Genomic DNA, 26,733 nt, shown 5'->3' on the forward strand with positions numbered 1-26,733 from the left:
CTCTCCAGCTTTTTATTTGTGGATCAACAACATGTAGGCAATGACAAGTGCATTTCAGAGCCCCCCTCCCTGGCCTGGCTTCATCCCAGACATCTCTTTGTTGTTTAGGGCTTACCTGACCAAAGCCTTGGCCTGGTATCTGGGCTGGGGTTGGGCACAACTCTCTGGGAAGGTTTGAGGACCACAAAGTGTGTGTGGAAAGCAGAGCTGGGGAAAATGGAGAGAGAGACAGAAAGCAGGAATGTTCCTTTTCAGAAATGGGAACTCTTTGGCTCTCCAGCCTTTTATTTGTGGATTAACAACATGTAGGGGAACATGTAGGCAATGGCAAGAGCATTTCAGAGCACCCTGTACACCTTCCCTGCCCTGGCTTCATCCCAGACATCTCTTTGTTTAGGACTTACCCAAAGATGTCCCCTGACCTGGTATCTGGGCTGGGGTTGGGCACAACTCTCCATGAAGGTTTGGGGACCATGAAGTGTGTGTGGAAAGCAGAGCTGGGGGAAATGGAGAGAGAGAGAAAGCAGGAATGTTCCTTTTCAGAAATGGGAACTCTGTGGCTCTCCAGCTTTTTATTTGTGGATCAACAACATGTAGGGGAACATGTAGGCAATGGCAAGAGCATTCCAGAGCCCCCTTCCCTGCCCTGGCTTCATCCCAGACATCTCTTTGTTGTTTAGGGCTTACCTGACCAAAGCCTTGGCCTGGAATCTGGGTTGGGGTTGGGCACAACCCTCCATGAAGGTTTGGGGACCATGAAGTGTGTGTGGAAAGCAGAGCTGGGGGTGCATGGGCAGCTCCAGCTCTGTGTGTGTGCAGTGCTGGGGGTCTGGGCTGGAATGGCTCTTTGGGCACCCTCCTGTCCAGCAGGGAGAGCCTCACCATGTGATTTTATGGGCACTGTTGCAGGGGAAGGTCCTGCTACAGAACATTTATGGCCAGAATTTGTTTCATGAGTTTCCTGTTCCCTCGCCAAGGAAAGGGAGAGCAGGCCCGTGGGATTCTCTTGGGGTTTCTGCAGCAGCTCAGTGAGGCTTCAAAAGTTCTCTGCTCTCCTTCCCCAGCAGTTTCCATTCCTTTATCCTCCTCCTCCTCCTCATTCTCCTCCTCTTCCTCCTCATTCTCCTCCTTCTCCTTCTCTTTCTCTTCCTTCTCTTTCTCCTCATTCTCCTCGTCGTTCTCCTCGTCGTTCTCCTCCTCTTCCACCTCCTCCTCCTCCTCTTCCTCCTCCTCTTCCACCTCCTTCTCCTCCTCTTCCTCCTCCTCCTCTTCCTCCTCTTCCTCCTCTTCCTCCTCCTCTTCCTCCTCCTCCTCTTCCTCCTCCTCCTCTTCCTCCTCCTCCTCTTCCTCCTCCTCCTCCTCCTCCTCTTCCTCCTCCTCCTCCTCCTCCTCCTCCTCCTCCTCCTCCTCCTCCTCCTCCTCCTCCTCTTCCTCCTCCTCCTCCTCCTCCTCTTCCTCCTCCTCCTCTTCCTCCTCCTCCTCTTCCTCCTCCTCCTCTTCCTCCTCCTCCTCTTCCTCCTCCTCCTCTTCCTCCTCCTCCTCTTCCTCCTCTTCCTCCTCCTCCTCTTCCTCCTCCTCCTCTTCCTCCTCCTCCTCCTCCTTCTCCTCTTCCTCCTCCTCCTCTTCCTCCTCCTCCTCTTCTTCCTCCTCCTCCTCCTCCTCCTCCATGTCCTGCCCTCCTGAGTTTCCACCCTGTGCCTTTGCCCAGTGGGTGACTCGTGCCAAGCGGTGCCGTCATTTTCTGGGAGGGGGAATTGTGGCAATGACTGTCATGACAATAAATGCCATTTTTAAGCACCTCACCGAATCAAGGCAAAGTTTTTTGCCTTGTTTTAACTGTCTCTGGGAGAGTCACTTCAGAAAACATCTGGTTTTCTGGTGCCTCTTTGGTTTGTGGATCTCAGACTTGCAGAGTTGAAGGTTTTTGGACCCGTCGTGTTTTCTGGGAAAAAAAATGTGGAAATAAAACTGTGGTTTAGGAGTCCAAAAAGTGGGGGTGGGAGTGGAGGTTCCTCAGCTGAGGGGGCTTTGTTGGCAGTGCTGGGGATGGGGCTGGACTTGTGTTTGTGCCTGTGTGTGTTTAACTGGAGGGGCAGGAGTTGGGCTGGGCTGGGCCAGGGCTCTCTGGACTGCTCTACAGTCATCCAGGGCACTGCCCATCATGCCAGGGCTCTCTGGACTCCTCCACTCTCACATCCAGGGCACTGCCCATCATGCCAGGGCTCTCTGGACTCCTCTACACTCATCCAGGGCACTGCCCATCATGCCAGGACTCTCTGGACTCCTCTACACTCATCCAGGGCACTGCCCATCACTCCAGGGCTCTCTGGACTCCTCCACACTCATCCAGGGCACTGCCCATCATGCCAGGGCTCTCTGGACTCCTCCACACTCATCCAGGGCACTGCCCATCACTCCAGGGCTCTCTGGACTCCTCCACACTCATCCAGGGCACTGCCCATCTCTCCAGGGCTCTCTGGACTCCTCCACACTTATCCAGGGCACTGCCCATCATGCCAGGGCTCTCTGGACTCCTCCACACTCACATCCATCACTCTGCCCATCACGCCAGGGCTCTCTGGACTCCTCCACACTCACATCCATCACTCTGCCCATCATGCCAGGGCTCTCTGGACTCCTCCACACTCACATCCATCACTCTGCCCATCATGCCAGGGCTCTCTGGACTCCTCCACACTTATCCAGGGCACTGCCCATCACCCCAGGGCTCTCTGGACTCCTCCACACTCACATCCATCACTCTGCCCATCCTGCCAGGGCTCTCTGCTCTCCGTCTGCTCTTGCTTTAGGATCTCAAACAGTTTCCAGTGATTTTCCTGCTGTTGTGTTGCTGTAAACTCTCTGTATTCCAGCCCTGTTCATGCATAATATCCCTCTAAACACAACAGAAGGCATTTCCCAGAGCGTTTCCAATTGGAATTATGTTAAATTGTGTGTTTTCTTGCCTGGCCTTGGAGCAGATGTTGTGCTTTCTTCCCCTCTTGTTCCTTTGAACACCTCAGGACATGGTTTATCACCTGCTGAGGCCAATTCCAGGCTGAGATGGTTCCTCAGCTGGAAATCCATGGGGACCCCCCAACAATCCCCCTGCCCTTGGCCTGGGGTGGTTCAGAGCAGGAGATTCCTGGTGGAACATTCCCTGTCTCCAGGCTGTTCATCCAGCCAGAGGTCCAGGGTGTCCCTGCAGAGAGGGAGCAATGGAAGGAAGGCAGATTCCCCAAATTCCTGCATCCCTGGGGGTTTGGAGCCCTTGGGAACAGCCTGGTTAGCCCTGGCAGACTGTTCTCTCCCTCTCCCAGCCCTTGTTCTGCAGCTCTGCTTGGCAAAGGACTGAGATTCACATGTTTGGGCAGGAAACACTTCAGCTCCTGCTCAGTGATGAGGAATTTGGTTCTAATTGTCCTCCATAAGCTCCTCAGCCTTTTTCCTTTTTTTTCCCTTTTTTCTCTTTTTTCTTTTTTTCTTTTTTCCTTTTTTTTCCTTTTTTTCCCTTTTTTCCTGTTTTTCTTTTTTCTGTTTTTCTTTTCTTTTTCTTTTTTCTTTTTTCTTTTTTCTTTTTTCCTTTCTTTCTTTTTTCTTTTTTCCTTTTTATTTTTTCTTTTTTTTTCTTTTTTTCCTTTTTTCTTTTTTTCCCTTTCTTTCTTTTTTCTTTTTTTTATTTTTTCTTTTTCTTTTTTTCTTTTTTTCCTTTTTCTTTTTTTCTTTTTTCCTTTTCTTTTTTTCTTTTTTCTTTGTTTTTCTTTTTTTTCTTTTTTCTTTTTTCTTTTTTCTTTTTTCTTTTTTCTTTCTTTTCTTTTTCTTTTTTTCTTTCTTTTCTTTTTCTTTTTTCTTTTTCTTTCTTTTTCTTTCTTTGTTTTTCTTTTTTTTCTTTTTTCTTTTTCTTTTTTTTTTTTTTTGGTGTAACCTGGCTGAGAATTTTCCCTCTCCCTTTCCTGGACTGTAGGAGGGCTGTGGCACCAAGCCCTGCTCCTCTTCCCTGGGGGATGTCCCAGAGAAGCTGAATCCCACTTGTCAGTTGGCCTGGGAAGTCTCCATGGTGTCATATCCAAGGAAAACTGGGACAAACCACAGCCTGTTTTCTCCTTTGCCAGGGAGTTCTCTCTGGGATTGGAGAGCCAGAGGGAAGTCTCCCCCTGTGAGGGACTGCCTGGCACTTCTCCTGGTTTATAAGGAATTCTGGAGGGTTTGGGGTCCTTGTGCAGTCAGGCTGGGGCAGCAGGAGGGGGGCAGAGAGGAGGTCAAAGGGTGGCAGGTGGGTTGAGGGCCAGCAGATGTGGCCAACTCTGTGTCCTCAGCAGGGCAGCTCCTCCTCCCACAGGCGATGCCACCGTGGTGTCACCACCTCAGTGTGCCCACACTCCCCTGGGTGCCCCCAGCTGCCCCCTCAGCCCTCAGCAGGAGGATGCACTGCCTTGGGTCACCTCCACGCTGTTATTTTCCTGATTGAACCAGTGCCAGGGGTGCCCTGCTGAGCTCCTGCTTTGCCAGTCCATCACCAGCTCTGCCCAGAGCAGGGATCTCCTCAAAGAGCAAAGCAGGGAGAAAATCCACTCCTTTCTCCAAGCTCTCTCCCAAGTGGTCACAGGCTGTGAGAACAAAACATAAAACTGAGACAGAAGTCAGGATTTTTTTATTGTTTCCATGGAGACTGAAATTATTCCAGTGATTTCCTGCTTGGTTTTCAGCTCCTGACCCACGGTGTGACTTCTTTCCTGGGGTCAAACCTGGATCCTCACGTGTAGGATGGGCAGGGCTGGAGGGTCAGGGGGCACCAGGTATGGCCTGGCAGGAGCACAGAGGTTGTCTGGGAGGAGCAGGACCTTGAGAAGGTCTGGCAGGAGCACAGAGGTGGTTTGGGAGGAGCACAGAGGTGGTTTGGGAGGAGCAGGACCTTTAGAAAGTCTGGCAGGACCTTTGGAAGGTCTGACAGGAGCACAGAGGTGGTTTGGGAGAAGCAGGACCTTGAGAATATCTGGCAGGAGCACAGGGGTGGTTTGGGAGGAGCACAGAGGTGGTTTGGGAGGAGCAGGACCTTTAGAAAGTCTGGCAGGACCTTTGGAAGGTCTGGCAGGAGCACAGAGGTGGTTTGGGAGGAGCAGGACCTTTATTAGAAGGTCTGGCAGGAGCACAGAGGTGGTTTGGGAGGAGCAGGACCTTGAGAAGGTCTGACAGGAGCACAGAGGTGGTTTGGGAGGAGCAGGACCTTGAGAAGGTCTGGGAGGAGCACAGAGGTGGCTTGGAAGGAGCAGCACCTTTGGAAGGTCTGGCAGGAGCACAGAGGTGGTTTGTGAGGAGGACCTTTAGAAAGTTTGGCAGGAGCACAGAGGTGGTTTAGAAAGTCTGGCAGGAGCACAGAGGTGGTTTTGGAGGAGCAGACCTTTGGAAGGTCTGGCAGGAGGACAGAGGTGGTTTGGGAGGAGCAACATCTTTATTAGAAGGTCTGGCAGGAGCACAGAGGGGGTTTGGGAGGAGCAGGACCTTGAGAAGGTCTGGCAGGAGCACAGAGGGGGTTTGGGAGGAGCAGGACCTTGAGAAGGTCTGGCAGGAGCACAGAGGGGGTTTGGGAGGAGCAGGACCTTTGGAATATCTGGCAGGAGCACAGAGGGGGTTTGGGAGGAGCAGGACCTTGAGAAGGTCTGGCAGGAGCACAGAGGGGGGTTGGGAGGAGCAGGACCTTGAGAAGGTCTGGCAGGAGCACAGAGGGGGTTTGGGAGGAGCAGGACCTTTGGAAGGCACAATAAAAGAGAAACAAGTCAGGAAGAGAAGACTTGGATGAGACAAGTGCAGAAATTGCTTCTGTTGAAGGTGCTGGTGAAGAACTCTTGGGTTCCTCTGCATTCAGCCCAGCCTTGAGCACCTCCCACAGGGACCTGGGGCAGTGTCCCTGTGCCACATCCATGTGTCCCACTGAGCTGTTCCTTCAGGGTTTGGCTGCTCTAAATCAAGGCAGAATCGTGATGATGGTTGTGGTGACTCAAGCCAAGCCCTTGTGCTGTCCCTCCCTGCTGGGGCCTCTCTGCCTTTGCTCAGTGCTCCCTTCCTGCTGCTTTGCTGTGATTTATTCTGCTCATTTAATAAAGGGATTGTTCTTCTTGCCTTTGCAGTGCTCCATCAGCAATAACAATTATTGACAGAGATCAGGGCAGGCTTAGGAACGGGCCGTGCACAGGATGAAATGTCCTCTCAGAACGTTTAAGAACAAGGGTAATAAATATTAATTGCAGCCTCTGAGGTGTCAGGGAGCCCAGCCCAGGGATCTGATGGACAGGCTGCAGGGCTGCCCCCTGTCATGTTGGCATCTCTGCTGGCCCCTCAGGGCACTTTGTTCCTCGCTGTCCCAGAGGCACAAAGAGCAGGAGACAGGGCTGGGCTGGCTCCCACCTCTGCTGGCTGCAATCAGAGCTCTGCCAGCTGGCCCTGCCTGGGACATGTTCCCAGCTCCTGCTGGATCCTGGTGGCCAGCACTGCACTGGGGCTGGTGGGGATCCCAGCCCTGTAACCTCTCACAGGGAACAGAAACCTCCTCAGTCTGAAAAGGTGAAGAAAATTGTCTTATCACAGGCCCCAGAATGTTGTTGAGGAACCTTCTGGACAGGTTGTGGCTTTCTGGGCTGGATGTTCCCAACTGGGAAGTGAAGCCAAGCTGCTCTTGCCACCAAGGAGAGCTTGGGACAGTGGCCTCTGTCCTGGTGTGGATCCCAGCCCTGAAACCCCTCACATTGAAGAAAAACCTGCTCAGCCTAAAATGGTGCAGAAAATTGTCTTATCACAGGCCCCAGAATGTTGTTGAGGGACCTTCTGGACAGGTTGTGGCTTTCTGGGCTGGATGTTCCCCATTGGGAGGTGAAGCCAAGCTCCTCTTGCCACCAAGGAGAGCTTGGGACAGTGGCCTCTGTCCTGGTGTGGATCCCAGCCCTGAAACCTCTCACAGGGAACAGAAACCTGCTCAGCCTAAAATGGTGCAGAAAATTGTCTTATCACAGGCCCCAGAATGTTGTTGAGGAACCTTCTGGACCAGCTGTGGCTTCCTGGGCTGAATGTTCCCAACTGGGAAGTGAAGCCAAGCTCCTCTTGCCACCAAGGAGAGCTTGGGACAGTGGCCTCTGTCCTGGTGTGGATCCCAGCCCTGAAACCTCTCACAGGGAACAGAAACCTGCTCAGTCTAAAAAGATCAAGAAAATTGTCTTATCACAGGCCCCAGGATGTTGTTGAGGGACCTTCTGGACAGGTTGTGGCTTCCTGGGCTGGATGTTCCCCATTGGGAGGTGAAGCCAAGCTGCTCTTGCCACCAAGGAGAGCTTGGGACAGTGGCCTCTGTCCTGGTGTGGATCCCAGCCCTGAAACCTCTCACAGGGAACAGAAACCTGCTCAGTCTAAAAAGATCAAGAAAATTGTCTTATCACAGGCCCCAGAATGTTGTTGAGGGAACTTCTGGACAGGTTGTGGCTTTCTGGGCTGGATGTTCCCCATTGGGAGGTGAAGCCAAGCTCCTCTTGCCACCAAGGAGAGCTTGGGACAGTGGCCTTGGTCCTGGTGTGGATCCCAGCCCTGAAACCTCTCACAGGGAACAGAAACCTGCTCAGTCTAAAAAGATCAAGAAAATTGTCTTATCACAGGCCCCAGGATGTTGTTGAGGGACCTTCTGGACAGGTTGTGGCTTTCTGGGCTGGATGTTCCCAACTGGGAAGTGAAGCCAAGCTGCTCTTGCCACCAAGGAGAGCTTGGGACAGTGGCCTCTGTCCTGGTGTGGATCCCAGCCCTGAAACCTCTCACAGGGAACAGAAACCTGCTCAGTCTAAAAAGATCAAGAAAATTGTCTTATCACAGGCCCCAGGATGTTGTTGAGGGACCTTCTGGACAGGTTGTGGCTTTCTGGGCTGGATGTTCCCAACTGGGAAGTGAAGCCAAGCTGCTCTTGCCACCAAGGAGAGCTTGGGACAGTGGCCTCTGTCCTGCAGCTCCAACTTACCTTTCTACTCACTGATCTTATGGAAAATCAAAGTCCTCATTATTTCCTCTGCAGTGGAGACTTCGGGAGGTTTTTTAGCTGCTCCTGTTTAATCCATCCCGTTGGTTTATCCAGCAAAGGTTAATTTTACATTCTTCCCTCACTCTGCTTTCCTTCCCTTTGTCAGCAAGTTCTTTGCTGTTGTTATTTCGTGAGCTGAGCTGTGCTGCTCCTCTCCCTGCCTGGCTGGGGGTGCTCTGGGTGTTGCCTCAATGATGATTTACCCCTTTGGATTAAAAAATTGATAGGAGCTGCCTCGTTCCTGGGAGGGTTTCCTGCCACTGAGGGGTTTGTCTGGGTGGGAATGAATTTCTCTCCAATATTTCTTAGGCAGATTAGACCCTGCTTATGGTGACAGAATTATTTGACAGCATCCCCTGATATTTCAGCAGCGAGGAAAGAGCCCAAATCCTGAGGATCTTTCGCAGTTTGTTTTCTCTTTAATCTGTTCCCTTTGTTGCTGAGAGCAGGAAATAGATTGTGGGGCTCGTGGCCTTGATAACGTCACGGCAACGTCCGTCTTGTTTGATCCAAACCCATTAAGGGTTGAAGGAAGACAGAGGGAAAATAACAGAGGGAGACTGAGCAGTGATCCAAAGAATCGTCTAAATGCCAACCCCAAGCCAGTCTCATCCTCTGCTCCACGTCCCTTTGCCAGGAGTTAGTGAGATGTATGTCCCAGTAATGGGTTTTACCAAGGCTGATGGGGGGAAAAGGATGAGCAAAGCCTGAAATCTCCCCAACCTGGGCAGGTCCCCCTGCAAAGGCAGCTTTGCTGCTCCACTCACCAGGCCTTGGCAGCTGCAATACAGTATATATGGAAACCCTGCAGAGCTCAAGGCTTTGCACACACCCCCTTGACTTCCTTTTAAGCCTGGCTTTAATTATTTTCCTGGGAATGGCAGCCTGGTTGGATGATTTTTTTGGGGAACATGCTATGCCACCAAAAGTCAGTGATTTATTTGTGATGGGAAGAGGAGTTTCCCTGCCTGGGCTGAAGGTACCTGGGAGTTGTCCCAAGAGCTCAAGGCTTTGCACACACCCCCTTGACTTCCTTTTAAGCCTGGCTTTAATTATTTTCCTGGGAATGGCAGCCTGGTTGGATGATTTTTTTGGGAACATGCTATGCCACCAAAAGTCAGTGATTTATTTGTGATGGGAAGAGGAGTTTCCCTGCCTGGGTTGAAGGTACCTGGGAGTTGTCCCAACCCCCTGGCACTGGGGGGAAACTTGGGAATATTCTTGGGCTGCTCTTCCAAAGCCTTTATTTCTCAGTGCTCACACAGGTCTGAACAGCTGCCCAAGGAGATAAATTGACTCTTGGCTCCCTCTCAAAGGACTCAGCAATTTATTGCTGGATCCCACAAATATTTAGTGCAGGATGGGCATGGCCTGGGTGGAAGGAGCTGAGTAAATGCAGGGGGGCACAGCTGGGGAGGAGCAGGAGGGATAAATTCATTTAGCAATCAAAAGGTGAGCTGGAAAGTGGAGATTTGGTCTTTTTAAGCAAATCCTGAAAAGCCTGCACTGCCCTCAGAGTGGGCCTGCAGGATGCCCAGCAGTTCAAACCACAAAGCCTGGGCATGGGCAGCAGCAGAGGAGGCTGGAGCTGTGCCTGGAGAAAGGGGCAGGTTGGCTCCTTGCCCCAGGTTTTGTGCCACACAGAGGGTGTTGCTGCCAACCCCAACTCATTCATTGCTGGTTTGGTTTGGCACTGGCTCCAGCCACCCATTTGATTCCTGGGCAAGGCTTTCCCTCAGGGATCTGCAGGACAATTCACCTGCCAGATCCCACAGCCCCCCTGAGTGATGCTGAATTCCTGCAGTTACAGAAAGCTGAGCTCTGCTGGGCACAGCAGGGAAAACACGGGCAGAATGAGCCCAGAGCAGCCCAGAGGGTGCCTGGCACTCACCTCTTCCCATGCCAATGGATCACTGCCCCAGTGCCAATGGATCACTGGCCCAGTGCCAATGGATCACTGCCCCAGTGCCATTGAATCACTGCCCCAGTGCCAATGGATCACTGGCCCAGTGCCAATGGATCACTGACCCAGTGCCAACAAATCACTGACCCAGTGCCAATGGATCAGTGCCCCAGTGCCAATGGATCAGTGCCCCAGTGCCAATGAATCACTGACCCTTTGCCAATGGATCAGTGCCCCAGTGCCAATGGATCAGTGCCCCAGTGCCAATGGATCACTGACCCTTTGCCAACAAATCACTGCCCCAGTGCCAATGGATCAGTGCCCCAGTGCCAATGGATCACTGACCCTTTGCCATTGAATCACTGCCCCAGTGCCAACAAATCACTGCCCCATTGGCAATGGATCACTGACCCTTTGCCAATGGATCCTTGCCCCAGTGCCAATGAATCACTGACCCTTTGCCAACAAATCACTGCCCCAGTGCCAATGAATCACTGACCCAGTGCCAATGGATCAGTGCCCCAGTGCCAATGGATCACTGACCCTTTGCCAACAAATCACTGTCCCAGTGCCAATGGATCAGTGCCCCAGTGCCAATGGATCACTGACCCTTTGCCAATGGATCCTTGCCCCAGTGATGGGATGGGAGCCCTGGTGTGTGACCCTCTGGGGGATGTCCCAGCTCGGGGCCAGGGGGCAGGGCTGTTTGAGGGCTCTGCTGCCCCACTGATGGGCATCTCCCCTTGCAGTCTCCTGCTTTTTCAACTTCACGAGCCCGTCGGGCACGGTGCTGTCGCCCAACTACCCCGAGGAGTACGGGAGCAGCTTGCACTGTGTGTGGCTCATCCTGGCCACGGCCGAGAGCAGGATCCACCTGGCCTTCAACGACTTCGACGTCGAGCCCCAGTTCGACTTCTTGGCCGTCAAGGATGGGGCCACCGCCGAGTCCCCCGTGCTGGGCACCTTCTCAGGGAGCCACATCCCCTCCTCGCTGACCAGCAGCGGCCACGTGGTCAGGCTGGAGTTCCAGACCGACCACTCCATGGAGAAGAGAGGCTTCAACATAACCTTCACCAGTAAGTGCCACCATCTGCTGGGGACACCATTTGTAGGGGGAAGGGGGGTGCTAATGATGGTCAGAGAGCTCAGGCACAGCAGCATCACAAGGCTTGATCAGAAGGCTTAGAGCTTACAACGACTACTTTAGGATAGTTTGGTTTAGGTACTTTAGTTTAGTTTAGGTACTTTGGTTCAGTTTAGGTACTTTAGTTTGGTTTAGTTTAGGTACTTTGGTTTAGGTCCTTTAGTTTAGTTTAGGTAGTTTAGTTTAGTTTACGTATTTTAGTTTAGTTTAGTTTAGGTCCTTTAGTTTGGTTTAGTTTAGGTACTTTGGTTTAGTTTAGGTCCTTTAGTTTGGTTTAGTTTAGGTACTTTAGTTTGGTTTAGTTTAGGTACTTTGGTTTAGGTCCTTTAGTTTAGTTTAGGTACTTTAGTTTAGTTTAGGTATTTTAGTTTAGTTTAGTTTAGGTCCTTTAGTTTGGTTTAGTTTAGGTCCTTTAGTTTGGTTTAGTTTAGGTCCTTTAGTTTGGTTTAGGTATTTTAGTTTGGTTTAGTTTAGGTCCTTTAGTTTAGTTTAGGTATTTTAGTTTGGTTTAGTTTAGGTCCTTTAGTTTGGTTTAGTTTAGGTCCTTTAGTTTGGTTTAGTTTAGGTCCTTTAGTTTAGTTTAGGTATTTTAGTTTGGTTTAGTTTACGTACTTTAGTTTGGTTTAGTTTAGGTCCTTTAGTTTAGTTTAGGTCCTTTAGTTTGGTTTAGTTTAGGTCCTTTAGTTTGGTTTAGTTTATGTACTTTAGTTTAGTTTAGGTACTTTGGTTTAGGTCCTTTAGTTTAGTTCAGGTACTTGAGTTTGGTTTAGTTTAGTTTAGGTACTTTAGTTTAGTTTAGTTTAGGTACTTTAGTTTTAGTTGCAGCTTCACCTTTTATCTCCTCCTGTATCCAACAAACCATCACACCATTGGCTGGTCAGCCCACCAGGCACACATGGAAACATTCCATGGGCTCCAAGGGATCCCACATTCCACAGGTGCCTCTCTGCTCCTTCAGGGTGCACTCCAAAGTGCTTTCCTTCAAGGGTACACCCAGATCTGCTCCATAGCAACCTCTTCATCAATCCCCTCAGACACCAGGAGATCCACACACTGTCACCCCTACACCCACCCCTCCTTCTGGTGTGCAGTTCAAGCTCTAAGTTCTTGCTGGAAGCTGGTGGGTAAGAGGTTGATCCCACTAAATTGGAATTCCAGAGTGAATCTGAAAATTGGGGATTCCTTCAGGTTTGCAGTTGGGTGATTGGGGATTGGTGGCAGGATCAGAGCTGGTGGCACAATTTCTTCCTGGCTGTGAAGTTTAAGTGTTGTCCAGGAAAAACCCAACAATCTGGCCCTGGGTTTTGTGTCCATGGAGCAGAAGATTTGAGTTCTCCCATCAGGGCTTACACAAAGGCTGGAGAGGGACCTTGGACAAGGGTTGGGACAAGGAGAAGGGTCTTAAGTTGATGAAGGGCTGGGTTAGGTGGGATATTGGGAAGGAATCCCTCTCTGTGAGGGTGGGCAGGCCCTGGCACAGAGAAGCTGTGGCTGCTCCATCCCTGGGAGTGCCCAAGGTCAGGTTGGAGCACTCTGGGCTAGTGGGAGGTGTCCCTGCCCATGGCAGGGGGTGAAAGTGGACAATCCCTCTCAACTCAAACCATTCCATGATTCTGTGACTCCCTGGGCTTTCTGCCCTCCCCCTCAGAGCCTCCCTTGTGCCCAGGGGGTTGGGGTGGTGCCCTGTGGGCAGCTCCCTGCCCTTGGAGCTGGGGTGGTTGTTCTCCCCACTCCACAGCACCCTCAGGTGCACCAGCCCAAAGAGATGCCAGGCTTTGAAGATCAAGGCAAATATGTAGCACTGTCTTATATAACAGAAAGCCTTGAAATTTGCACAGATAGGTTTGGCTCCACGTCCTCAACCCCCCAGTGGGTGCCACACAATTTTATCCTCATATTGCACTGTGATTTTTCAAAGAGCATTATTAAACCTATTCAGCAGAACTGATAAATGGCTTTGTTGGAGTGGCCTTTTGTGGCCCAGCTGAATTAATGGCCTTTCCAGCCATGATTGCAAAGCCTTTAGTTAAAAGAAAGGAAAAATCAGAGGCCTTCAGACACTGTTTGCCAAAGTCCAGCATGTTGGAGGCTCCTCAGGACAAGGAGTTTGGGGAGGGAGTCCCAGAGCCAGGAGGGACCCCAGGGCTGTCAGGAGGGTGACATCCCACCCAGGAATGCCCTGTCTGTGCATCTCCCACCCATCACCCACCGTGGGGGCAGTTGGGCTTGGCCTCTGTAAAAAGGCTGTTTGGAAACAATTGTTTTATTGCTGTAAATTACTCTTAAGCACAGAATTAATTTGTTCTGTCTGCTTGAAGTTCTCAACTGAGCTCGTGGGGCTTTCTCAGGCACCTTGAGGTCCCTCTCAGGGAGGAGAGAGGACAGTGATGCTGCAGGGGACACATCCCAGAGCACAGGGCTCAGGTCCAGCCCCTTCTCCCCTTTAGCCATGGAAATAACAGAACATTGTAAGGGGATGATGCTCTGGAACAAATCCAAGCTGGGCTGAATTTGGGCAGGTGCATAAAGATACAAAGCCCTCAGGTGTGATTAATCTGGAGGCTTTAATCTTCAATGTGCTGCTCCTCTCTCAGGTCCCACCTCCCAGCTGGAGGAGATGTAGGACATGGTTATGCACTTAATGGGGAATTAAGGCTGTAGATTTACTTTCCCCTTGGTTGGCCAGTGTGGATTTTAATTGCTGGAGAAAGGCAGGTCTTTAAACAGGACCAAATGGTTCTGCAAATTCCACATGGACTTTGTGACACCTGGAAAGGTGATTGCTGTGTGTCCTTTATCCCAGGAATGGTGACAGAGGGGAGGAAATCAAAAGAGAGGAGGTTTAGATCAGGAGGGATCCAGGAGAGCTGGAGAGGGACTTGGGACAAGGGGTGGAGGGTCAGGACAAGGAGTGGAGGGACAGGACACAGGGAATGGCTTCAAAATGGAAAAGGGGAGATTTGGGTGGAATCCTGGGGAGAAATCCTTCCCTGGGAGGGTAGGCAGGCCCTGGCACAGGTTGGGAAGGGAAGCTGTGGCTGTTTCATCCCTGGTTGTGTCCAAGGGCGGATTGGAAGCAGACACCGGGAACTGAAAAATATAAGTCTGAGGTTCAACATGTTTATTTTTGGGGACAGAGGTGAGGGAAACAAAATGCTAACTCCTCTTCTCTCTGTTCCCCTGCCCTCCCTTGCCCTGCCTTGCCTTCCCCTGCCTTGCCTTGCCCTGCCTTGCCTTGCCTTGCCCTGCCCCCCCTTGCCTTGCCCGCCCTTGCCCTGCCCTGCCACCCCCCTGCCCTGCCACCCCCTCGCCCTGCCCTGCCACCCCCTCGCCCTGCCCTGCCACCCCCCTCGCCCTGCCCTGCCACCCCCTCGCTCTGCCCTGCCACCCCCTCGCCCTGCCCTCCCTTGCCCTCGCCCTGCCCTCCCTTGCCCTCGCCCTGCCCTCCCTCTCCCTTCCCTGCCCTCCCTCTCCCTTCCCTCGCCCTCCCTCTCCCTTCCCTCGCCCACCCTCTCCCTTCCCTGCCCACCCTCCCCCTTCCCTGCCCACCCTCCCCCTTCCCTCGCCCACCCTCCCCCTTCCCTCACCCTCCCTCCCCCTTCCCTCGCCCACCCTCCCCCTTCCCTCGCCCACCCTCCCCCTTCCCTGCCCACCCTCTCCTCAGCGTTCCGGCACAACGAGTGCCCCGACCCCGGGGTGCCGGTGAACGGGCAGCGCTTTGGGCACAGCCTTCAGCTGGGCAGCTCCGTGTCCTTCCTGTGCGACGAGGGCTTCGTGCGCACGCACGGCGCGGAGACCATCACGTGTGTGCTGCACGAGGGCAGCGTGGTGTGGGACAACGCCCTGCTCCGCTGCGAAGGTGCCCCTGGCTGCCTGTGCTGCTGGGGAGGTGGGAGGGTGTGACGGGATGGGCTGATTCCAATGGGATGAAGTTCAGCAAGGTCAAGTGTTGGGTCCTGCACTTTGGCCACAATAACTCCCTGCAGCTCCCAGGTTGGGCACAGAGTGGCTGGAGAGCAGAAAGGGACCTGGGGGGACTGAGGGACAGGAAGCTCAACTGGAGCCAACAGTGTGCCCAGGTGGCCAAGAAGGCCAATGGGATCCTGTCCTGGATCCAAACTAGCGTGGCCAGCAGGCCCAGGGCAGTGACCCTTCCCCTGGACTCTGCCTTGGGGAGGCCACACCTTGAGTGTTGTGTTCAGTTCTGAGCCCCTCAGTTCAGGAAAGAGATTGAGGGGCTGGAGCGGGACCAGAGAAGAGCAACGAGGCTGGAGAAGGGACTGGATGTGGCTCTGAGTGTCCTCTGAAACACCTGCAGGGACAGAGAATCCAACATGTCTTGATCCAACCCCACTGTGATCAGGGACAGAGAATCCAACATGTCTTGATCCAACCCTACTGTGATCACCAGCCCAGGGTTGATGATCTCAGAGGTCTCTTCCAACCCAAGTGAGAAGAGAAGAGCAACAAGGCTGGAGAAGGGACTGGAGCACAAGTGCTGTGGGGAGAGGCTGAGGGAGCTGGGGGTGTTCAGCCTGGAGAAGAGGAGGCTCAGAGGTGACCTCAGCACTGTCTGGAACTGCCTGAAGGGAAGTTCTGGCCAGGTGGGGCTTGGTCTCTTCTCCCAGGCACTCAGCAATAGGACAAGGGGGCACGATGGGCTCAAGCTCTGCCAGGGGAAATTGAAGTTGGAGATCAGGTAGAAATTCTTTGCAGAGAGAGTGCTCAGGGATTGGAATGGGCTGCCCAGAGAGGGGGTGGATTCCCCATCCCTGGAGGTTTTTCAGCTGAGCTTGGCCGTGGCACTGAGTGCCATGATCTGGTAAAGGGACTGGAGTTGGCCCAAGGGTTGGACTTGATGACCTCGGAGGTCTTTTCCAACCCAATCCATTCTATGATTCTGTGATTTGTAGGTAAGGGGGTTGAAGTGTGTTGATGTTTTTCTCTCCTCATTATTGAGACATGTAAAATGTATGATATTTATATAATGGAAGAAGTCCTGTCAATGCACTTTGGCAGTTGAGAGCCCAAAATTTTGCATTTCCACCTCTTTGGCCACCACAGCCATGGCAGACATGGGGGAGATGGGCTGAATTAAAGGCTGTAATAAAGATTTCAAAGCTTTTTTAGTCCTTTAAAGCTTCTACTTTGGAAAAGAGAAGGCAAGAAAGAGCTCATTAGGAGTGGAAAGTCTTGCTCTGTTCTGAGGGAAGTGATGCCCTGCACTGGTATGTTCAGTAATTTAAATAACAAGTGCTGTGCTCCTGAGAAACAGTCCTGGAATATTGGGGAGTAATTTCAGTCATTGTCATTTGTGGCTCAAGTGGATGAGCAGCAGAAATGGCACAATCTTGCCCATTGTCTTTGAGATGGAAAGAAGAAGGTGCCAATTGTGCTCAACAAGTTTTTTATATAACAGGAAACAAGACTTTTTATATTCTTATATAATCTTTCTTCAGCTGACAACATGTAGATTTAATTCAGGGCTCCCATTAGTTTCAAAGGATGAGCCTTTAAGTTTATGTATTTTTAAGTATAGAAGGGAAACATACATTAACTAATACACTTTTAATCAACTTTTCTCTTTGGAAGCTTTGAGAACCTTCTGCCATTAACTGGAGCCTTTTCCTCTTGATCACAGAGGAGAGTCCTTTGACTCACCCTCCAGTCTGCCCTGGCTAAGAGGACACTTTAATTACCCTTTTGAAACAAGGAGGAAGAGCAGAGATCTAAAGTGCTGTTTGGCACTTGAAAAAAAACGAATGGGAAAGAAAGAGACCTAAAAACAGGGTTGAAAGATGGGCAGAAGTGACAGGAGCTGATGTGGCTTTGGGGCAGAAAGGAGCCTCTGGTTCCAAAGTAATTGCTTTGGATCCAGTTGAGATCAAATGACTTTGCTCTGCCACCCTTCACATCAGCAGGGGCTTCAGATGGATTTTGGGTCACATCCAGGGTGACATTGGGTGGCCCTTGGGGCTCCAGCAGCTGCTCCTCAGAGCTGGTGCCCACAGTCCCTTGGCACAACACCTGGCAGTTATTGAGGGCTGTGGGATTTTCTGCCTCTTGCTCATCAGATCCAGTGTCTTTTTTTGCAGAAAATGGAACAATAGCCCTTCAGCCTCTGCTGAAGGCACGAGGGACCACAGTGTGGAATAACTGCCATGGTCTGGTGATGTCCCCCGTGGTAGAAAAGCCATGACTCAATTACCACAGACAGCAAAGATTTTCTGGCACCTGCAGCTGCTGAAATGCAAACTGACCTTGCAGTTTCCTCTGCTTTTCTATCTAATAATTATTATCACACCCTGGCCCCTCCGAGCCACCGCTCAAGGTCAGCTGCTGGTTCCCACAGGGACAGCAGAGATTACTCTGTCTCCACTTTCAGCTGAAAAGGCAATTTCTTCCCAGCTACTGTTGGTTTTCAGCCTTGTCCTGATGATTTTTAACGTGTGGGAGACAGTAATGTATGAAAGCTCTGCATGGCAGGATGGCCCTGCCTGGCAGGGAGGGGACATCTGATGGTGCTGCAGCTCCCCTGGTGCTCCTCACCCAAATTTAAATACATGTAGACATGGCACTTAAGGACAGGGTTTAGTGGTGGACTTGGCAGTGTTAGACTTGATAATATGAAGGGGTTTTTCCCAGACTGAGTGATTCTGTGGTGAGTGACTGTGTGAATTGTGTCCTTTCCTTGTCCCCAGCACCCTGTGGTGGCCACCTGACGTCGCCCAGTGGCACCATCCTGTCCCCTGGCTGGCCTGGCTTCTACAAGGACTCGCTGAGCTGTGCCTGGGTCATCGAGGCCCAGCCTGGCTACCCCATCAAGATCACCTTTGACAGGTGCTCCTCCAAAGTCCCTCTTTGGCTGGTTTGGGTCCCCACAGGGTTGAGGTGAAGCCACAGCAAGGAATGAGCTGCTCTGTGTGTGGCTGGCACTGAGGTTCTCTCCTTCCCTCTTTTATTTATTAACTGCCAAGGCATTAAATCCACCCAACACTCCAGCAGGAAAGGTGGAAAATGGTGATTTCCCCCCTCTTGTTTTGACTGACTCCTGCCCATTGCAGTGTTATTTTAGGCAAGGGTAGGACACGTTTTTGGAGGCTGAGCTCCCACGTGTTCCATCAGGCAGGATCCGATCCAGGCTTGGGAATGCTGAGTCCTGGCTTCTCCTGCATTCCCCAGCTGCAGGATGGCTGTGCTGTCCTGACTCCCCTGTCTGGGAGGTGGCTCTTCATGCAGCACAAGGTGCTTTTTGCTGCAAAGGCTGTTTGGTGTCAGCAGACGAGGGAGGTGAAGGGTCAGAAAGAAGCCCAAGCAGGTGGGCTGGCACTGATGTGCCCCCAGGGGGATGCTCAGGCAGCAGAGAGGCCCCACCTCTCCCCCCGTGACCTCTGCTGGTTGTCACAGCCCCTTGGGGACCGCAGTGAAGCCCAAGGAGCACTGTGGGGTCTCAGTGTCCCTGTGCCCCTGCAGGTTCAAGACAGAGGTGAATTACGACACCCTGGAGGTGCGGGACGGGCGCTCCTACTCCTCGCCCCTCATCGGGGTCTACGATGGCACTCAGGTGCCCCAGTTCCTCATCAGCACCAGCAACTACCTCTACCTGCTCTTCACCACCGACAAGAGCCACTCTGACGTCGGCTTTCAGATCCGCTACGAGAGTGAGTGCGGGTTGGGGCTGCCACTCTGTGCAATTCTGGGTCATTCCAGGTCATTCCATGTTCTCCAGCAGCACAGTGACCTCAGCCAGGGCCTCTCAGCTCTCTTGTCCCCTGTGCCAGGCACTTCTCACTGCTCCAGAAGTGCAGGGTGAGAAGCTGCTCTGCTTTGTGCCAGTTTCTGCTGTTTCTGGAGCCCCAGAGAGGTTTGGGTTGGAAGGCACCTTAAGGCTCCTCTTGTTCCACCCCTTGCCATGGGCAGGGACACCTTTCACTGTCCCAGGTTACTCAGAGCCCCACCCAACCTGGTCTGGAACACCTCCAGGGATGGGAAGTCCACAACCATCCACCATCTGAGGTGTCTGCAAAGGGGTTTTTTAATTTGAATTTTAGTACCTATAGAGCATCGTTGCTTTTAGGAGGCAGAGCTGAGTTCAGAGAACATCCTGAGTCAGATCCCACAGGACCATCAGCACCAAGAATCCCACAGTCCATCCCTCCATTCCATGCCTTCCCTGGGGATGCCCTGCAGGGTTTGGGCTGGGCTCTGGGAGGGGCTGAGCCATGCCCAGGCTGCCCAGTGACCGGGGTGTGTTGGCACAGCGGTGAAGCTCCAGTCCGACCATTGCCTGGACCCCGGGATCCCGGTGAACGGGCAGCGCCACGGCAATGACTTCTACGTGGGAGCCCTGGTGACCTTCAGCTGCGACCCAGGGTACACCCTGAGCGACAGCGAGGCCCTGGAGTGTGAGCCAAACTTCCAGTGGAGCCGCCCCCTGCCCAGCTGTGAGGGTAAGGACACACCTGCAGGGGGGGCAGCCCCTGCTCTGGCACATCCACTGCAAAAGCAACAGCTGGAGCTCTCCCAGGGGCATTTCATCCGGGCATTTGGTTGGGTTTGGGGTGGTTTGCCATCCAGAAGAGCTGGTGCCCTTCCAGCTTGTCTGAATGCCATGCCTGCTCTCCTGCTTGCAGCCCTCTGTGGAGGTTACATCCGTGGCTCCAGTGGTACCATCCTGTCCCCAGGATTCCCTGACTTCTATCCCAACAACCTGAACTGCACATGGACAATAGAGACATCCCACGGAAAAGGTGAGGAACCTTCGGCTGAGAGAGCTTTGGGAGGGCTGAGGGATGGGGGTGGGTGGCACAGAAACTGCTGCCTGTGTGAACCAGGAGTTTCTCCCAGCAATGGTGGTGCCCACGTGCTTGGCCCGCTCGTGCCACCACCCAGGCACCATCTCTGGGTAAGATGCAGAGGGGTTTGGTGTCCAAACTCTTCATCCTCTCAGCAATGATGGTGCCCATGTGCTTGGCCCGCTCGTGCCACCACCCAGGCACCATCTCTGGGTAAGATGCAGAGGGGTTTGGTGTCCAAACTCTTCATCCTCCCAGCAGTGATGGTGCCCACATGCTTGGCCAGTTCATGCCACCACCCAGGCATTGCATCTGGATAAGATGTAGAGGGACTTGGTGTCCAAACTCTTCATTCTCTCAGCAATGATGGTGCCCACATGCTTGGCCAGCTTAGGTCATCCCTAAGTTTGGGTCATTCCCAAGGTGCAAGGGATAAAGTTGGGATGCCCCTCAGAGTCCTGTTTCTTCCCAGTTCCATGGGAAAGGCTTTGGGTTGGTTCCCAACCTCTCTGACCTTCATTTCTCGGAAGGAAATGCTTTCCTGTGCCCAGAAGACCTTCCAAAAGCACTTGGAGAGACGTAGGGACAAGTGGAATGTTCAGTTATAATTTGATGCTCTCCAAAGCCTGTTGGGCTGGATATTAAATCTCACACTCCAGAGCTCTTACCCAGCTCTGGGTTGGGCTCTCCAGAAGTTACTGGAGAGGAAGGAGGACACTGAGCTTTGTTACAGGTGTCCTCTGATTCCTTTGGGAGCAGGTGGGGCTGGAGTTTGGGGATGGTGGGGGACCCCAGGGAGAGCAGCCCCCAGCCCTGTGTCCCTGCAGACAGGCTGTGAGGAGGGCAAAGCCCAATGCCAGCCAAGACAGGAAGCTCAACATGAGTCAACAGTGTGCCCAGGTGGCCAAGAAGGCCAATGGGATCCTGTCCTGTATCAAAAATAGCGTGACCAGCAGGACCAGGGCAGTGACCCTTCCCCTGGACTCTGCCTTGGGGAGGCCACACCTTGAGTGTTGTGTTCAGTTCTGAGCCCCTCAGTTCAGAAAGGATATTGAGGGGCTGGAGCGGGGCCAGAGAAGAGCAACGAGGCTGGAGAAGGGACTGGATGTGGCACTGAGTGTCCTCTGAAACACCTCCAGGGACAGAGAATCCAACATGTCTTGATCCAACCCCACTCCTGTGCCCTGGGCTGGTGATCACAGTAGGGTTGGATCAAGGGTTGGACTTGGCGATCTCAGAGGTCTCTTCCAACCCAACTGAGAAGAGAAGAGCAACAAGGCTGGAGAAGGGACTGGAGCACAAGTGCTGTGGGGAGAGGCTGAGGGAGCTGGGGGTGTTCAGCCTGGAGAAGAGGAGGCTCAGAGGTGACCTCAGCACTGTCTGGAACTGCCTGAAGGGAAGTTGTGGCCAGCTGGGGGTTGGTCTCTTCTCCCAGGCACTCAGCAATAGGACAAGGGGGCACGATGGGCTCAAGCTCTGCCAGGGGAAATTGAAGTTGGAGAGCAGAAAGAAATTCTTTGCAGAGAGAGTGCTCAGGGATTGGAATGGGCTGCCCAGAGAGGGGGTGGATTCCCCATCCCTGGAGGTTTTTCAGCTGAGCTTGTCCATGGCACTGAGTGCCATGATCTGGTAAAGGGACTGGAGTTGGACCAAGGGTTGGACTTGATGATCTTGGAGGTCTTTTCCAACCCAATCCATTCTGTGATTCTGTGATTCAAGAGCCCTGCCCTGGGCACTCAGAAATCGAGCTGAGCAAAGCCATAGAAATGCAAAGAGGCTTTTTGTGGCTCTGCCTTGTTAACTCGGTGTGACAGGGCTGTGACAGAGCTCCTGAGCTCAGAACTCGCCTTGGCTCCCTCAAAGCTGCTGCTGCCACCAGTTTTTGTTGGGTTTTTTTTTCTTCTTGTTCAAAAATGGAATTATTTTCCAGAGTATAAGTGTTTCTAATGGTGTTTGAATTCCAGCATGAAAAATCACCTCGCTGGAGGGTTCTACAAAGCCCTGAAGTGCTTCCCATTCTGTGTGTGGAGGTGTGAAGGATACTCTGAGTAATCCATTACTCCTTTCTAGCTCGTTTCCAAATGCAGAAAGGTCACAGCCTCCCCCCAAAATGTTCCAAATAGTTGAAATTGAATTTGGGAGACGACACAAAGGAGTTTTCCTGTGTTTGTCTGTTCTTTCAGGGGCTGGATGTGTTTGAGGGTTATTTTTGGCAGTGTAATGTGAGTAAAAGTGTAGGATTTTCTTGGAGCAACCCGGACTAGTGGGAGGTGTCCCTGCCCATGGCAGGGGGATGGAATTAGACAACCTTTACAGTCCCTTCCCACAGAAGCATTCCATGATTCTGGAGGAAGGGAATCACTCCATGAAGGGAAGGGAAGCATTCCATGAATCTGTGGGAAGGGAATCATTCCATGATGGGAAGGGAAGGGAAGCATTCCATGATTCTGTGGGAAGGGAATCATTCCATGAAGGGAAAGGAAGCATTCCATGATTCTGTGGGAAGGGAATCATTCCATGGTGGGAAGGGAAGGGAAGCATTCCATGATTCTGTGGGAAGGGAATCATTCCATGGTGGGAAGGAAAGGGAAGCATTCCATGATTCTGTGGGAAGGGAATCATTCCATGGTGGGAAGGGAAGGGAAGCATTCCATGATTCTGTGGGAAGGGAATCATTCCATGATGGGAAGGGAAGGGAATCATTCCATGATTCTGTGATTCAGTCCCATCACAGGAGGGCAGAGAAGGTCCCTGCAGCTGCACCACTGCCACACTTTATCTTTCATATGGAAAAGCCTCTCTGCCCTTGGTACTTGGCTTAAGTCCTGCTTTTCCAGGGATGAATTCCTCCTGGAACGTGCTTGTTTTCATGGCCTCACAGCCACGACTTTTGCTGCTCTTGCTCTCTATTTAAAGGTCAACAATTTTATAATGAAATACCTCTTGGAGCTGCCAGGCTGCTCCTCCTGCTGCTGCTCCACCCCTCGAGGGAGGCTCTGCCATCCCTGTCCTGTCCTCCCAAGGCACAGCAGCCAAACACCTTCCCTGCCTGGCTCTGCCCTGCCCTTGGACCACACCCTGCTTTGGGATTTTCACGTGTTTCATTTCCAACCCAACTATGCCCAGAGTGACTCTGCCCCTCCCTGTGCTGCTGTCACTGCTGTTGGGGACACTGTGGAGTGAAGCACCTTGTGCTGGTTTAAAGGGGAACCTGCAGGAGAAACGAACCCACCACAGAAGAGATTGTAAAACAGAGTCACAATTTAATACCAATGTTACAATCAGTGCAATGACACAAAGAGAAATTGGGTTTAATCCCCAACCCAGCAGTCTAACCCAGCCCCTGGGGCACAAACACAGGGGGGTTTGGTGGCCCCTGTGCTGAGCCCCACGTGGTTCCCCCGAGGCCAAAGGAAAAGGAAGGGACAAACCTGTTGGTGCAGATGATGGCACAGTCTGGGCCAGAGTGGTGGGCTCCTCCTGGCCAGGGGCTGCTCCTCCTCTGGATCCAATCAGTGGTCCCAGAGGTCCCCAAGCCCCCAGATTGTCTCCCCTCAGGTTTGGGTGGGAGCCCCCAGTGCCTCCCCCAGGGCAGGGAGTTCCACACTGGGGGATCTGACTCTGGCAGTCAGGGGGGATTTTGGAATGGTTGCTGGCCCATGGGCAGAGCTGAGCCCTCAGGTGGGTGTGGAGGTGCCAAGGACTCCCTGCAGGGCAGTTCTCCCAGCTCCTCTGCCAGGCTTCTTTCCCAGCCAGCTCCCAGCCTGAGGGCTCAGCTGTGCCCTGGGCAGCTGCTGCCAATGGGCCATTGGGAACAGTTGCTGGGCAATGGCCCAGAGGGTGGAGAATCCACAGCTTTGGTCACACCCACACTGGGAGAAACTGGTCCCAGCTGCTGAACTGGGACACACCTCCATTTCTCCTCCTCTGCAGGTGTGTTCTTCACCTTCCACACCTTCCACCTGGAGAATGGCCACGACTACCTGCTGGTGACGGAGAACAGCAGCTTTGGGCAGCCCCTGCAGCAGCTGACGGGCTCGCGGCTGCCGGCGCCGCTCAGCGCGGGGCTCTTCGGCAACTTCTCCGCCCAGATCCGCTTCATCTCCGACTTCTCCATGTCCTACGAGGGCTTCAACATCACCTTCTCAGGTAAGGGCAGCACGGGGCAAACGGGTTGTTCTTTCCCTTCCAGCTCTGCTGCCAATCAGAGAATCACAGAGTGGTTTGGGTTGGGAGGGAACTTAAAGAGCATCCACTTCCACCCCCTGCCATGGGCACCTTCCACTAGCCCAGGGTGCTCCGACATGGCCTTGGACACTTCCAGGGATGGGGCAGCCACAGCTTCTCTGGCCAACCAGTGCCAGGGCCTTGCCACCATCACAGGGAAGGATTTCTTCCCGATATCCCACCCAAATCTGTCAAGTCTGCAGCTCTTGGAGCCCCTTTAGGCACTGCATGGGCTCTGAGGTCTCCCTGGAGCTTCTCTTCTCTGGGCTGGACACCCCCAGCTCTCCCAGCCTGGCTCCAGAGCAGAGGCACATCCAGGACTGGCTGGTCACTGGATGAGCATCCAAGTGGAGCACTGAACCAAAGGCACAGAGAGACCAGATGGCCAATGGGGGTGACCAGCTCTGCCTTGCTCCTTATCCAAGAAGTCCACGTTGGTCAATGTTGCCTTCCAAAGGCTCCCATCTGTCCCAGCTTCCCATGGTGGAAATGCTGCAGTGATTTTCCTGTGATAACCAGAGAAGGCTGGGGGGGAAAGGGGACAGTGGCAGCCCAGGGAAGTGTGAGGTGGACCTGTGTCCTTAAACAGAGAGGGAAAGGTGAGAACGAGGAGGGAGAAAGAGTTTAATTCCAGTGGGTTGAGTCCTGTCAGCCCCTTGTTAATGCTCCTTGTGAAGGTGATCTCTGCTTGAAGGGCACACAGTGCTTAGCTGTGTCCTCACACCTGAAGTGCCACAAAGGACTCTCCAGTGTTTGCCTGTGCACACATTCCAGGGAATGTCAATCTGTGCTGCCTGAGTGCCCTGACAAGCCATTCCCCGAAACAATCAGCTCAGGGACACGAGTTTATTGCCTTGGTGCTTTGTTCCCTGTGTCCTCCTCGGTGCCCAGGGCAGGCTGTGCATTCAGCAGCTGGGCTGGAAGAGAAATGCCCACTGTTCCTGTGGAGTGGGGGCTGGCACACCCACCCAGGGGCAGAGCTGATGCCAGAGATGCAGCTCAAACCTCCTTTCCAGTGCCTTTGTTCTGGCCTCTGAAGGCAGCGATTTGCATGTGATACTCCACGGAAAGTAGTCAGAAAATTTCCAATTAACTTTCATTTTGATGAGGGGAAAATGGCTTTTTGCCTTTCAAAAGATTGCCTCCAATTATAACTCTAATTTTCAGCGTATTTGGAGGCTGCTCTCCTATCTTGGAAAGCAAAAATGGGAGTCAGTTGTATTTTTAGCTCCTTTTACATACATACATATATTTATGTACAGAATTTATGCTTTGCAGGAGTGTTAATTTTCAAAAAATAACCCTCAGAAGAGGTTTCCTTCAATGTTTTTGTGGTCAAAGACATGGGTTTGGCTGTTGGCCAAAGCTTTCCATGCTCTTTCCTTGAGCAGGAACTCAAATGTTCTCTTGCATCCCCCAAGGAGAGGCTGCACTCGTTCCTTCCCAGGATCAGGAGTGGAGAGGCAGCAGAAACCCCACCCAGATCAGTCCACCTTCCTCTGGCTAAAGCAGAGGGACAATGACAGGTTTTCTCCATGCTGGGTCACCACTGGTATCCCTTGGCTGGTTGTGTGACAACAGGGACAGGAAATGGAAGCTGTTGCATTCTGAGGTGGCTTAAATTGAGGTGCTGGTGACACCCCAAGGGGGTTGTATATGGAGAGTGGAATCCAGGTGGGTCTTTGTGGCTCAAACAGGACACCCATCCTCATGGATTCTGCCTTGGCAGAGCTTCTGGAGGGTGAAATCCAAATCCAAGTGGGTCTTCATGGCTCAAACAGGACATCCATCCTCATGGATTCTGCCTTGGCAGAGCTTCTGGAGGGTGAAATCCAAATCCAAATCCAGGTGGGTCTTCATGGCTCAAATAGGACGTCCATCCTCATGGATTCTGCCTTGCCAGAGCTTCTTGATAGTGAAATCCAGATCCAAGTGGGTCTTCATGGCTCAAAGAGGATGTCCATCCTCATGGATTCTGCCTTGGCAGAACTTCTGGAGGGTGAAATCCAGATCCAGGTGGGTCTTCACAGCTCAAACAGGACATCCATCCTCATGGATTCTGCCTTGCCAGAGCTTCTTGATAGTGAAATCCAGATCCAAGTGGGTCTTCATGGCTCAAAGAGGATGTCCATCCTCATGGATTCTGCCTTGGCAGAACTTCATTGCAGCTGGATCACCACTTAGAGCTCCCTCCTCATCCTCATGGTCCCCTCAGGGGAGAGGCCAGAACGTGAGGCACCACCTGCCACTCCATAACTGTGTGTTTATCCCCTCTAGAATATGACCTGGAGCCCTGTGACGAGCCAGAGGTGCCAGCCTACAGCATCAGGAAGGGGCTGCAGTTCGGGGTGGGCGATGTCCTCACCTTCTCCTGCTTCCCGGGGTACCGGCTGGAGGGGGCGTCGCGCATCACCTGCCTCGGCGGGAGACGGCGAGTGTGGAGTTCGCCTCTGCCAAGGTGTGTTGGTAGGTGGTCATGTGCTTTCATTTTGCTTGGTTGGTTCCGCTGTGCTGGATGGTTTAGGTGGGCAGGGATGGGTGGCATCCCCCAGGGTGGGTGGCATCACCCAGGATGGTGTTGTCATGCTCACAGGGTGGTCGGTGCAGGATGGGG

General features: G+C 52.7%; 1 protein-coding gene across 1 annotated transcript in view; it reads left to right on the forward strand.

Annotated features, from left to right (window-relative positions):
* The window catches only part of CSMD2 (CUB and Sushi multiple domains 2), a 292,995-nt gene that overhangs the window by 158,233 nt on the left and 108,029 nt on the right, over positions 1-26,733 (forward strand). The window contains exons 14-21 of the mRNA XM_071576489.1: positions 10,703-11,029; positions 14,762-14,956; positions 17,799-17,937; positions 18,571-18,758; positions 19,359-19,547; positions 19,731-19,847; positions 23,826-24,041; positions 26,397-26,585. Of these exons, the coding sequence (XP_071432590.1) occupies positions 10,703-11,029; positions 14,762-14,956; positions 17,799-17,937; positions 18,571-18,758; positions 19,359-19,547; positions 19,731-19,847; positions 23,826-24,041; positions 26,397-26,585 (1,560 nt within the window). The remainder of the gene's footprint in view (positions 1-10,702; positions 11,030-14,761; positions 14,957-17,798; positions 17,938-18,570; positions 18,759-19,358; positions 19,548-19,730; positions 19,848-23,825; positions 24,042-26,396; positions 26,586-26,733) is intronic.

This window comes from Pithys albifrons, chromosome 24 (genome assembly GCF_047495875.1).
Source record: "Pithys albifrons albifrons isolate INPA30051 chromosome 24, PitAlb_v1, whole genome shotgun sequence".
Taxonomy (NCBI): domain Eukaryota; kingdom Metazoa; phylum Chordata; class Aves; order Passeriformes; family Thamnophilidae; genus Pithys; species Pithys albifrons.